We start from the raw sequence: 14,468 nt of genomic DNA, 5'->3' as shown, positions 1-14,468 counted from the left end.
TCAGGCAGCTCATGCTTATGGACTCGGCAGTGTGCATCTTCCCGGTTAATAATTGACGGGATGTTAGACGCCAGTGTAAGTGGACTCTGGTGCAGAAAACGGGCTAAAAATCGTTCGACTATGTTGCAATAAGGTAATAAAAACGAAAGGAGGGGGCGAGGCAAAAAAAGGAACAAACATGACCAGAGGTTGGGAGTCACAGCCATGAGGATTTGTGACGTGGTTTACAGTATTGGGGTCGGAAAATAAGGGCAGAAAACGCAAGCAATAAAAGATCATGCGAGAGCAAATCTAGCTTCATGTGCCTGGGCGATGTTAGGCTGCTGTCCAAGAAGACAAGCGTGATAGGATCCTTGATTTTGATCGTGCCTTTTTTATTTTTTCACAAATGTTTTTTACACATCTGAAGGAATGACCATTTGGCGCACAAGGCAGCTCAAGGAAACTTTTTGATATTTATCTACGTCTTGTCAGTGACACCTCGTCTTTCACTGTGAATCCTCTGTTGGAATTCTTATTTTGACCGTCTGATTTGGTGTATTGGTGGTCAATATCTGGCAACTGAAACATGGCACTTTTTGTGAAAGGTAAGTGGTCTTATGGAGGATATAGTCAGCTCTTTACCTTAGGTAAATGACCAAAGCTGTGTTTATGTTTCTTAATTTAATTTACACTTTCTGAAGAACCAACGTTTTTAAATCTGTTGCTTCTTATAAGAAAAATTAACTTGGAAGTTTGACTCACATACTGACTCATTCATCACATAGGTCAAAGTGTAAAACACTGCTCAATGCCTTAATGAGAAGTATTTATAGTCTGAGTTATAAAATGGCCATTATACTATGAAACTTTCAGACAGCTCAGTTGACAAGTCAAAAGTCTATACATTATGACATCGAGCATTTTACTTCTTTACACTTCCTTTTAGCAGTTGTCATATTTTTTGATCCATTCCTTTTTCTGTGGTTATGTTAATGTCCTTACCTTCGATCTACTAGAAGGTCCTGTCATTATTTCAAAATAATGAATAATGAAATGAATTGTTGAATTCAAACAAGTACTTTCAGCTTAAGACAGTACAAAAATTAAAAAAATAAATAACTATTATAATTATTAGATGTGAAATAATGGCATTTAAAACATGTGATTAAATATGTGATTAAATTTCTCGAAAAAAAACAAACAAAAAAAAACACTTCTTTTAAATGTTAGGGTAAGAAAATACATCAGTTACCCAATATGTTGGTCTGTTTGCATTAGGATGGAAATATCAGATCAAGGGCTTCACTTGTATTCATGATACAACCTTGAAGTTTGAATCCTCAAACTGCTCAACAATTACAATAATTACAGTACAATGTTTAATTTAATAATGAACTGTCTTTTTCCTAATCAGTAAATACTGTCAAAAGATCATCTAGTAAAAGTCACAACTGTTTTAGAAACAGTTTTTTCAAATCTAGCAAATTTTAAATGCCATTTGTTGTTCATTATCCAAGTTATAGATGAACCATTTATACATTTAATAACATAGTTTCTTTATGAATCAATAGATCCAAAGATGTATCATTGACAAAGTCACACTTACAGTTCACACTTTTGTTTTCCTATGTCCTTAATGAAACAAGTTAGTGTTATACCAAATCTGTACATTTCTTTTAGCTGTAGAAGCCAGTCAGTGGTGAAGAGGGATTGGTGTTGTCTCATTTTACCAAAGAGGTTAATTCCCTATAATGACATTGTATCTCTGGTTCCAGAAGCAGTGAATGCTTCTGTAGTGAAATTTCTCCAGGTCATAAATATACTGTTACCATTACAATGAGAAATGAGAAGCCTACTTTAGTCACTGCTTACTGAATCCTCTTTGACTATCCTAAACTTGGCAGGCTTTGTGTTCTTTCATCGTCTGATCTGCATCTGTGTTTAGCTATAACCAAAGATAATTAGACTGTAATTAAAATATTTTGGCTCAGAATTGCTTTGTGTACCGATATAATTAATTATCCCTGTCGTATTGACAGAGATGCGATGACTAAGAGCTTTTCTAGTTTCTGCCTTTGCTTTATGTAATACCATAGTCTGAATATTATTATGTTTAAGGCTGATACATAACAATAACAATCAAGCATCAAAAACACAGCGCAACAACAGTTCTTCTTCTGACCACTGTGTTGGAATTTAAAAGTTGAAAAACTAACTACGACTTCTGTACTGTGATGACCAAACATCCAGCCTGTACACTATCATAGTTTAATGTTGATACGCCCCGCCGCCCTTCTTTAGAAGATTATCTTTGTTTTCAATCACTGAGATAACAGGTTCTAAAATGATTCCAGATATATAGCAGACCTATTACATCACCACAGTTTAAGAGATCCACCTTCTGACATTGCTTTATTCCTGTAGTGTAGTAATAATCATGTGGTAGCATATAAAACAGTGTGTGTAAGTAAATACAAAGGGACCAGAAGAAGCTACACTTACTTTATTAAGGTTGGATGATAAATTGGGCGGATGTTACAGCCTTGTTAGGTTGTGCTAAAAGCTTCATACACGTTTTTGATGAAACAATGAAAATGTAAGCGTACAAGCTAAGGCCATTCATCACCTAAAATAAAAGTTGACCTCTGTGACTTTTACATCAAACAAATGTGAATTTTAAGATCAAGAGGAATATCTTTATCCCTCACTTATCTGTTTGTTCTCAGCATTTTAAAACCGTATCTCACATCATCTAAGTGTTAAACCATGTCCCACATCTTCCCCCTTTCCAGGTCTGAGTAAAGGAGAGCCTGACAGAGGGATGGCTCAGTTCCAGGAAATGATGCGGCAGCAGCTGGAGAGCTCCATGCACTCAGAGCTGGAGAAACTTCTGGACACCACAACAGGCGCAGAGAGAGAGGTAGCACTAAAAATCTCATCCTCCTCCCCCCTCTGTTTCTCTCTCTCTCTCTCTGTCTGTCTGTCTCCTACCCTCTGTTTCTCTCTCTCTCTCTGTCTGTCTGTCTGTCTCCTACCCTCTGTTTCTCTCTCTCTCTCTCTCTCTCTCTGTGTCTGTCTGTCTGTCTCCTACCCTCTGTTTCTCTCTGAACATCTGGTTGTGATTTTAAGGGTTGTTTGGTCACACATAACTACTTGGAAAACACAGAAGTGACACATACTGCAGCACAGTGCCAATGAGAGTTCCACCTATAGCTTACAAGCACTATTTGCGTAAGTCAACGTCATTCAAATTTGAAGGCAAGGTTCATGCATTTTATCTTTATCTAAGTCTTAATCATAACTTAACTAACCATTAGAGGCCCCAAGCCAAAATTTGAGCATGTAGACTTATACTGTTAGCCCAAAACAGATTCTGGTCTCGGGGGTAGTCACCCCCAAGCCAAAACAGCAAATTATTGAAAGCGACTTTGTAATATTTAAACAGTCTCCTATAAAGAGCAAAGCTAGGTTATCATTATTTATTCCTTTGGTTTGAAACAACCACAGCCCTTGAGACAAAGCTGTTAGTTTATAATCTCGTCATTACCACTTGGGGTTTGGCAGCTGCCTCCTTTAGACATTATCCAGGCTCTTTCAAACTCCCAGGAATCACAAAAGATGTATTTTATACAATAAGAGAAGAGGTTAGTGAGTAAACTCAGGCGTGACCAGTACTTCATACACACTTAAATGTAAGGGTTTTCAAAGAGAAGTCTTGTGTACTTCACCAATAGTTATGTAAGGTAAATGTAAGTCTGCACAGCTGTAGAGTCTACACACTTACTTACAAAGTGGTTGGACTGACTGTTCATTTTAACAGTCATTCAAATGTTGTGAATTTAAAGCAGATCAATAACTGACACTTAACATGATGTTTTGGATGTAGTTCCTGTACTTCCTTGTTAAACACAGATCGTATCTGAAGGAGTGTTGATGTTTCCTTGCTACCGCTTAGAAATGAAATCTAGTGAAGTGCTAAGATTATACTGCATTCTTATCTGGCTGCTGAAAGAATAAAATGTGTTATAAACAAGGAATACTAGTAATTGGAAATGATAATGGTCTCAGGTAACCAAAGGTAGCTCTAAATATTTATGGCTGTATCCTCAAAATTCAATACACCAGAAGAACTGAAGTGGAGCTTGTTCATCAACTCAAATGTTATAGCTAATGTGTTTCACAGTTTAAGGTCTGGGTATAGATACATATTTCACTTCAGTGACGGCTTCAGATGGAAGAGATTAAATCTCAGGTCTCACTGGTCCATATAACCAAACCCACTTAACCTGACTGATTGTGTTGTATGGCTTTCCATGATTACAGCAATACAATTGTTTTGATTCCTTGATTACTGGCTCCACTATTAGAAAATTGGTATGAGGAGAAATACACTGCATTCAAAAGATTATGGCTAATGATACAAGAAGGAAAGGCTTTTTTAAAATTTAAAACCACACTGTAAATCATTTATGCCTAAAATGTTATAAATGTTTACTAAATGAGAAAAATTGAAGGTAGAGGTCAGCAATGTGCAAAGTTTCTTGTACTTTGTCTAAATGACTTAGGTGCACTTTGAGAAGCCATTAGTACTTTTTTTGTGAATTACGACTACGGTTGTGCAGTCATGTATCGTTGAGTTGATAAATATGAGTCTGCCTCTGGGATGAATAACCTAGAGCTAAAATCTTTATTTTTTGCAGGTGTCCAGGAAAGACTTTGAGGGGTTCAAGAACCTGTTCCACAGATTTCTGCAAGTGAAAGGGCCTTCAGTAGAGTGGACAAAGATACAAAGACCTCCAGAGGACTCGGTAAGTCTTGTTTGTTGAGTTTTTGTGTGTTTGTTTTAATGAGAGAATGTGGGCATTGTTTAGAGAGAGACAGATCAAAAGCGTTGGATTGATAGCCCATACAACAGCTTTTGTCTTCGGGAGTAGTTCTACATGTCTTTTGTGTTGTCTAGTCAGGAGAACAATTAGCCTGAATGCAACAAAAAGTAATTAACATCAAACTAGGACTGAATGCACAATGAAGGGAATTTTAAAATCAATGACAATTTTGGCCTTCCCAGGATCGAAGACCCGTGACTGACAGCGATTATAAACGTCTAAAATACATGCTCAGCCTGCTCAAAACTCTTTTTGGTTGTTCATTGAAAATGTTTACCTTACCTTATTGTGTTGGGTTGACTATCATGTATTCTCTACCTTTTATTAATGTTTGTTTACTTTCCAATTTTGTCAGCTTAACATGCTTGATAGCTACAATTATGGTGCATCGACCAGAAGGAAAATCTGGCACCGTGCACAATGCAGCTTTATACTTTGAGTAACTGGTGTGTTTTTATTCTGGGGGTCAGAAAGAGGCTGAGACAACAGCTTTGGATATGTGTCTGCCTAATTGTATTCCATTCTTATTCATTTTCTTACACTGTGGATGTGGACTTTATGAACTACTTAAGACTTTGCAAAGGCTGTTAGTTTTAAGGTGGGCTCCTTTTACAAGCCCTCAGGGTTTTTATTATCACACCTCTTTTATATGTACATGTCTATTTCTGGGTTTGTTTTTGTCAATATTTTCTTTGCACATAGGGAGCAGTTACAGCAATCAACATACTGTAAAACTTTAATACCACTGATACACTGATTACTCACAAGCAGAGAATTCAAGCTAATAACATATTTATTGTTGGGATTCAACAGATAACAGCAATATCCTTCTCATAATAATGTTCCAGAAACAGATTCATTTGACATACTACATCATAAAGAAATAAAAAGTTATAACAGAATGGGTTTTAAACAGGAGGAAGTATATGCCACAACGATTGTAGATAGAAATCCGGGATCCCTACTTTGATATCAAAGGCAACAGTGTTTTAAATAGTGAGGTTCATAACCAAATGCCAGGCAAACTTTTAACCACATCAAATGTCAGTGTCTGGATATAATTAGAGTATGAGTGGACTGTGGAGTGATTAATTATCCTTTGTTGTTCGAACTATTACAAACAAAAGTGATGTTATGTAAAGAGTTAATATCACTTAAGCCAAATAAAAGGTCAATACTTTCCAAGTCAAAGCTGCCTTATCAGTGCAGCATGTCAGTGACTTGACTCTTTCATCAGGGTTTTTATCAACTGGGACTATTGGAACCTGATCCTGATCCAGTCATTACAAACCCTTTGTAGGCTGTACATTTTATATTTACAGAGCAAACTATGGGGGTATCACTTACAAAGTCCATCCAAGTGCAGAGTCAGCATTGTTTCTCTGAGCAGGATTTCCTTTCCACATTTATGCAGCATTTCTCCTACTGTTTCCTGAACAACAGGTTTGTCTGCTTTGTGTTAACTTCAGAGTACATGATCGAAAGGTTTAAGAGAGTATAAAAGTGCACAAGTAGTTGATTCCATTTAATCTTGAGGAATGACAATAAACCTGAACTCAAAATTTATTTTCAGTCAAAATGTTAAGCAGGGGCAGGCAGCACTGAAGAAAAGTCAGACTGAAGACGCAGACTTCTCAATTTCAAACTCTGAGAAAGATCTTCCTTTCTTTTCACAGTGACTTTAGGCAGAAATATCCCACAGATATTGTTAGATCTTATATTATAAAGTCCTTGAGAAAGGGACATTACTTAGGAGAAAATCTTGCATGCGCAGAGACACCATAGTGAGAAACATGAAATGAATCAGATGTATTTATTTTTAAATCACTGTGAAGTAAAAGCTGGATGCTTGTTTACTGCCTCTCTACACTGAGACTGTAAGAGAAGAATTGACGTGTTTTTATTTCGTTGTTATGGTAGAAAGTATGACTCACAAAGAACTGAACCACTGCAGCTGTGAGTTGGTAAAGGTTAAAATCAAAGTGAAGGCATGCTAAGAAAAAGTCAAATCTTGCAGTGAAGAAACGAGAGGCAAAGTATGGATTTTGATAAAGAGACTTTTATCTGCGCTCTGTTAGCAGTGGTGCTGAAACCTTCAGTTTAACTGTTGGTGAATTTGGAGATCATCCATGTAATGACATACTGTGATTACTCAAAGCCTAAGCCTGAGATCTACAGCACAGAATGATTTATTGAGTTTCATTAGGACAGTAAAATAATTAAATTTTCAACTTATCAGATTCTTCAGTCTCTGCCGCTGTCTTTCCCTGAAGTACACGAGTCACACGACCAATAATACTTTGATTAGTGAACTGTTTTAAGTTGTTATTAAAGTAATATATGAAACGTTAGATTAATCCAGCATTTATATTTTGCACATGGTTTTAATTTTGGTTCTACATCAGCTTACATAAATTAGTCCCAGTGTCACATGATTAAACACTCAGCAAACCTGTATCCTGTACAGCGTTCAAACCAGTTTGATATGTGACCATTTGCAAATTGTAACCTTGCGTTGTATCTCAAAATGTGATTTTAGTTTACGAATGAAAACCATTTGTCTAAAGGCTCATGATTTGACTTGATTTTTATAAGAGAAGAGCCATTTATGAGGTCAGTCAACCCTGCAGTGATTTGAGGTGAGCCGCTGAAGAGGGAAATGGCCCAATGTGACCCAGAGAGATGTTTCGAACACTTTGTCAGTCAGATGAACTAAATGTGAAAGTGACAGGAAATGACTAAAGTGTTTCTGAAAGCTATGACACGTTAAAATTGAAGTCATGTCTACTTCCAGCCCTGCATCATAGGTCAAGCTCTTAGTTTGGATGTGAGTTATAAGCTGTTAAACTAAAATATGACTTCTACAGCAACACTAAAGGCATGCCATGCAAATGTGTTTTTTAAATAGATGCTACCATTAGCTTTCAATCTTCAATTAATAATGTATAATCATTAAATGGGAAAATAATTAAGCATATCCTTACTAACCCTTAAGAACCAGTTTTGACTGTAGTAATGGTTAGCTTCAATGTGAATTTATATGTTACCATAGCAATGACCCTATATAGTCATTATAGACTATATATATATATATATATATATATATATGAAGTAATTTGAGAATTTCAACAAATAACAACATTGTGTGTGATTGTGAGAAGTGTCTAAAACTGTGGCTTTTAACAAAGTTTGGAAACATGTAGTGCTTTTGTAAGACATGCTGTCCCTCAAAAATATGCCTACTGAAGTTAAAATATATCAATCAATCACATTTATTTATAAAGCACATTTAAAAACAGCAACAGCTGACCTAAGTGCTGTACATGAAACAAGAGAACAATACAGATTAAAAAACAAAACAAAAATAAAAATAGCAAGGCAAAACTCACACATACATGTTTGCCTACACACATGCACACAGAATACTAACAATATAATTAGACAATAATATTATAAGACATTTGAAAGAAGTATAAGCAACCTAACTAGGACTCAAAGGCCAACGTATAGAAGTGTGTTTTGAGGCGGGACTTAAAAGATTCCACAGAGGGGCAGACCTGACTGAGGGAGGAAGGCTGTTCCACAAGCGAGGGGCCTTGACCGCAAAGGCTCAGTCACCTCAAAAGTTTATATTGAGAGTGAGGTACAGCTAGGAGGCCCATGTTAGAGGATCTGAGGGGCCTGGCTGTTGTGTAGGGGCTGAGGAGATCAGTAATATAAGAGGGTGCCAGGCCATTTAGTGCTTTAAAAACAAACAATGCAACCTTAAAATCAATTCTGTAACGAATTGGAAGCCAGTGAAGAGAGGCTAAAACAGGGCTGATAGGCTCCCTTTTACATGAGCCAGTAAGCAGCCTGGCTGCAGCATTGTGAACCAGTTGCAGTCGTGATAGGGATGACTGGCTGATCCCCGAGTACAGGGAGTTACAGTAGTCGAGACGGGACGAGATGAAAGCGTGGATTATTATTTCTAAGTCATGAAAGGAGAGGATAGGTTTAAGTTTCGACATGGTTCTTAGCTGAAAAAAACTGGTTTTAAATACTGATTTGATCTGGTATTCAAATGTGAAGTATTCAAATATTACTCCAAGGTTCTTAGCGTGTGGCTTGATGAGGGAGGAAAGATGACCTAAGCTGCTTGGGACCTGTTTTATGGCTTCGGAGGGGCCAAAAAGAACCACTTCAGTTTTGTTCTCATTCAGCTGTAAGAGATTCTGGGCCATCCATCATTTGATGTCTTCCAGGCACTGTGTAAGAGAATTTAAGTCTGATTGATTTTTTGAGTTTATGGGTAGGTATAATTGGGTATCATCTGCTTAACAGTGATAAGAAATGTTGTGCTTTTCCATGATTTTTCCAAGCGGGAGCATGTAAATGGAGAAAAGAATAGGGCCTAGGATGGAGCCTTGAGGGACCCCGCAGGACAGATTGGCTGTAGAGGAAGAGGAATTGCCTATGTTCACTGAGAACGTTCTGTTTTTTAAATAGGAGATGAACCAATTCAGGGCAGAGCCTCCAACACCAACCATATGCTGAAGGCGATCAATTAGAGTGGCGTGATCGATGGTATCAAAAGCAGCACTCAAGTCCAATAAAACCAGGACAGCACAGTTTTCTGAATCGACTGTGAGGAGGAGATCATTATGGACTTCTAGTAAGGCGGACTCAGTACTGTGAGCTACCCTGAAACCTGACTGAAATTTATCAAGTATATTATTTTGGTGAAGGTAGGGCAAAAGTTTGTGCAGAACAACCTTTTCTAGTATTTTGGAGAGGAAAGGTGGTTTTGAGATGGGTCGGTAATTACAAAGCAGTAAGGGGTCCAGGTTTGGTTTCTTTAACAGAGGCTGCACCACAGCATGTTTAAGACAGGATGGGACTTTGCCGAATGCCAAGGAGCTGTTTACAATTGAGAGGATACTTGGCCCAATGGAGTCAAAGGCCTCCTTAACAAGACGAGTAGGAACTAAGTCATGCAGGCAGGTTGTAGATTTCATGTTAAAAACAGTTTCTTTAAGTGAGGTTAGGGAGATGGGCTCAAACCAGTTCAACTGGGCAGAGCAAATAAGAGAGACAGAAACATCCATCTTTGGTACTTGAATGCTTTTTTGAATGCTTTAAATTTTACCAGTGAAGAACTTCAAGAAGTCGTCACATTTACTTAACGGCATACCTTGGGTGATTCTGGTAGACGGACAGATGAGAGAATTTATGGTACTAAAGAGGACCTTAGGGTTATGGTAGTTCTTTGAAATAATGTCAGAGAAATGTTTTGCTTAACTGCTTGCTGGTACCTTAACAGCTGGTCCTTTAAGATATCAATCTGGAGCTTATCCTGCGTCCATTTCCGCTTTTACGACAATCGCTCCTTAAGGCTCTAGTTGTGTCAGTGAGCCAAGGTTGAGATTTTGGTTTAGGTTTTTTTTATTTAAAGGGAGCAATGGCCTCTAGAAATGGAGGAGCAGGTGGAATTAAATAAGGTAGTGAGTTCCTCTGTGCTGAGCTCAGGAGGTGAGGCCTCAATGATGTGAATGTTTGGGGCAGCTATGAGGGCAGTTGAAAAAATACTAGCAGTAGAGGAGTTAATGTGGCGAGAGCAGAGAACAGGAAGGAGAACAGTTGACTAAGAAACAGGTCGAGAAACATTAAACATAATTACACTGTGATCTGAGAGGTGAGGGTCAATTATTTCCATATTAAAAACAGGACAACCAGTTGTCAAAAATAATCAACTGTGTGCCCAAGTTTATGGGTGGGACCAGTTACATGCTGTGTGAAATTAAAAGTTTCAATTAAATTAAGAAATTCACCAACCAGTGGTTTGGAAGGACAGCACACATGGATATTAAAATCACCAAGAATCAGCACGCTGTCATATTTTGACATTATCCGAGATAAGAGGTTTGCAAATTGAGGAATAAAGGTGTTGTCAGGTTTAGGAGGGAGATATACCAAGATAATTAACAAAGGGTGTGCCGTCCATACTTTAAGGACCTGTACTTCAAAACTGGAGAAACGACCCAGCGGTAGGCAGATTTTTGTGTTTTTGGGTCACGGTGAAGCCTTTGTGAGATTCTCACAGGTATGGTGGAACTGCGTGAACCTTGATCGAGAACGACAGAGGCGTGAGGTGGAGATTATACTTTGTATGATTTACTGCCAATTCACACATACTCTGTGCGCGCCACGGTCCGTCAGCGCCGCGCACTACGTTGTACTTAGCTGCCACTCTAGTCAATCATTGTGTTCACACAGTGCGCGCTGCGGTCCGTCTCCAGTGCGTGCCACCAACGGCACTACGCTCTGCTCCGTTTCAAATACGCAGCGAGTCTATTTTCGCCGGAGTACGCTGCAGGAACGCGTCAAGCTGGACAGAATATGACAGACCGGACAGGAAGTGAGACAAGGAAACAAGGAAACGCACAGAGCATCCGATTAATTTCAAAATAAAACACAATATACGGACTCGCGATCGTATTTTTCATCACTTTATCAACATTACGTCAAAACAGGTACCGAATGAACAACAATTCATCATCAGAAAGACAAAGCAACATGTTGTTTGCATGTTTTTCTCTTTATTCCTGAGGGATCTTGTAGTTCTCCTGTGATGTGTCATGGGTGCACTCCGCTGCGCTGACGTCCCAGAAACTGATACAGGGTGAATGGGCGCGAGCCGTCCGACGGAGCAAAACCGTGGCGCTGACGGAGTATGTGTGAATTGGGGGTTAGACAGAGCCTGCACTGCTGAGTGACAGCGTGGGAACGCGGAAGCAGAGGGGTAAAAACAAATTATCCCAGAGTCTGATGGCTTAGACTTTTGGTTCACAGATACATTACAATAAGATAATCAGATTCTAAAAGTGTAATGTAAAAAGCTGATGATCAAAACATGAAAAAAACAAGGTAAAATACCGAACACTGTCTGAGCTTCCGACTGACGTACAAAGACGCGTGTCAATAATGAATTGACATGGAGTGTAAGAGCTGATATGAAAAAAAGATTGGACTCATTTTAACAAAAAGATTGTTGTTGTCGGCTCTGATAACAATCTCAGATTTTTTGAGTATCAATAAAGCCATTAAAATAAAAAATAATTTAAAGAGGGCCTCATGAAAAAGGTAGATCTGTATAATTTCTACATTTTTTACATTGAAACACATAAAAAGAAATTTCCTGCACACTGTCATTTCACTGCTGCACTCCTGTTCTACAGGCTCCTGACAAGTGTTCTTGCTGCTGAGCAGGAATTCTGAGTCAGTAGAAAAGAAACCTGTATTACCTTATTATCCTCTCTAATTACTTTGCTCTCTCATAGAGTCAGTCTGGGTCATGTCAGAGTAGTTGTGCATTAGTTGTCCACGTCGACTTCTGTCTCACTGAACATTGACAAAACTCCCTCACTTGCTTTTTGTCCCGGCACCGGACTCTTTAATCAAACACGCACATCCCCGAAACAAAGCCTGTCTTTTTCCTCTCTAGACTGCAGCAGCTGCTTCACTCCCAAATTCTGGGCTGCCTCATTAATTTTTACAGACTCGGATGCTAGAGAGTGAAAGAGGGAGAGAGAGAAGATAACAGATGGAGAAAGGCAGAGGGAAAGATGAATGGAGTGCAAAATTGAGAGTTACGTAAAGAGAGACTGAGGCAAAGAGGAGATGTGGAGGGATGAGTGTGATGAGTGTAAGTAAGAGAGACAATGACAGGGGAAACACAGTAATGAGAAGAGCATACAGGCTTGTGTGAGAGTTCAAGAAATAGAAGATAAGAAAGTAAACTGAACTTCTTCTTTTTTTAGATTCACAGCTAAAGACAGCCTCTGGATTTAGAATCTCTCCCATCCAAATTAATTATTCAGTAGCTTTTTGGTCTATAAAGCCAGTTTTGACTCAGATTGACCACTAGCTTCCACAGCTAGTGAAAATGACAAGTTGACCTGCTGCAGTAATCATTTATTGGTATATTTTTACCTCTTCTTTTTTTAATCAGGAGAGGCAATACTTGGAGAGGAGAGGGTGATGGTCCCAATAAATATATGATTTGGGGAATAGTTATAAAATCCAAACTATTTTTGTACCAGGCTGTAAAGTGTTTCATTTTATTGTTAAGTTGATCTTTTGTATATGAACTTTAACAGGATTTGACTCCCTTTTTACCTAACCCCAAGTGGCCGCTCAAGGAACTGCACTAGTTTAAACTTTCCGATTAGCTTTATATATCAGACCTGAGGTTGCTACTTGCACGAGATTAACAAAGTATACTGTAGTGTGGGAAACTAGACATTTATAATGATTACTTGGCTCTGTTACACTGGTAACTGAAAACTTGAGCGTCCATGCAGGAATGTTGCTCCTCCAGCAGACAAAACAGAAACTGGAAGGGTTGGATAATTGTGAAAATAAGGTGTGCATGTACGTGTGTGTGTGTGTGTTGGATTTAAATGTGGTTTTGAACTGACTCAAGCAGTCTGATGGGTCACTGGTTTGGCCTGCTCTGTCAGTTACATTGACAGCATGAAGACTTAATTACGGTACATGGTGTTCTTGTAGTGATCTTGTACATAACCCTTTATTGGACAGCCTGGTGTTTAATCTTACAGTTTTACTAACATTTTCTGCATTGTAATGATGCTGTGGCATTACATGCCCAAGGAAAGGGGTTTACCGCAGCTCAAATGATGTGCTGATTTTTTTCAGGGAACCATGAGAATTCGAAAGGACAGAATGTAGTCCTCTTCTCTCTTATTATCGAGGACAAACTCCTTTATTTCTTTCATTTGGTGTCAATTATTACACAGGAGGTTCAAAAGTGAGACTTCTATCTAAACCAAACTTCCAGATATTTCTCAAATTGAACAACTTAAATTTCTATATAAAGATCTTTATTAAATTTTAAAAAACATTCAACAGGGTGTCATCTGCATAAGAATGTACATGGAAAGTCTATGTTCAATATGATGAATAATAATAGAGCAAGTTTGAAACTTGTGATATCTGCCCAGCTTTAAAAGGAGGTTTATTTGAGACCATCCCTACACATCTCTCATGATTATCATGTAAATGTATATCATGTAAGGATGTTTATGAATAAAATGCAGGTGTTTGTTTTATATACACACATTTTCTCTTGTATCTTATGTGACTGTCAGGCAGCCCCTCTTTATAAACTCTGCTTTAGTAGATATCTGTCACACAACAGAAAAAACTTTCAACCAGAGGCCAGTGTACATCCTACATTACCAACGTTAGTCAACGACAGAGTAATATATTGTGCAATTCTTCTACTGAAATGTGATGACAGTATAAGATAAGATAAGATATACTTTATTCATCCCAGCAGGGAAATGTAGGTGCCAGCATACATACAAACACACAACACATATATACATACATATCCCACCCATACAAAAGAACATGAGCCCACAATACCGTTTGATATATGATATATGCAACTCAGGATAAAGTTTAAATGTCTTCTGTCCTTACTTAAAGGGGAGTCGTTATAAGGTGCAATTGCAGTAGGTAAAAAAGTATTTTTAAATCTGTCCTTTTTGCAGCTTAGCTGCCGTAGCCTCCCACTAAAAACACTCTTTTGTTCAC

General features: G+C 38.2%; 1 protein-coding gene across 2 annotated transcripts in view; it reads left to right on the top strand.

Annotated features, from left to right (window-relative positions):
* Positions 1 to 14,468, top strand: part of ugp2b (UDP-glucose pyrophosphorylase 2b) — a 30,981-nt gene that overhangs the window by 597 nt on the left and 15,916 nt on the right. The window contains exons 1-3 of one of the 2 annotated variants that reach the window (XM_061040275.1): positions 97 to 587; positions 2,775 to 2,902; positions 4,683 to 4,790. In XM_061040275.1, coding sequence (XP_060896258.1) covers positions 569 to 587; positions 2,775 to 2,902; positions 4,683 to 4,790 — 255 coding nt within the window. In that variant the 5' untranslated portion in view covers positions 97 to 568. Of the gene's footprint in view, positions 1 to 96; positions 588 to 2,774; positions 2,903 to 4,682; positions 4,791 to 14,468 lie in introns of those variants that run through there. The other variant, XM_061040276.1, reaches the window with a different exon arrangement.

This window comes from Labrus mixtus, chromosome 6 (genome assembly GCF_963584025.1).
Source record: "Labrus mixtus chromosome 6, fLabMix1.1, whole genome shotgun sequence".
In the NCBI taxonomy this organism is placed as follows: Eukaryota; Metazoa; Chordata; class Actinopteri; order Labriformes; family Labridae; genus Labrus; species Labrus mixtus.
Note: the sequence above shows the minus strand (reverse complement) of the source record. Positions and strands in the feature narration are given on the sequence as shown.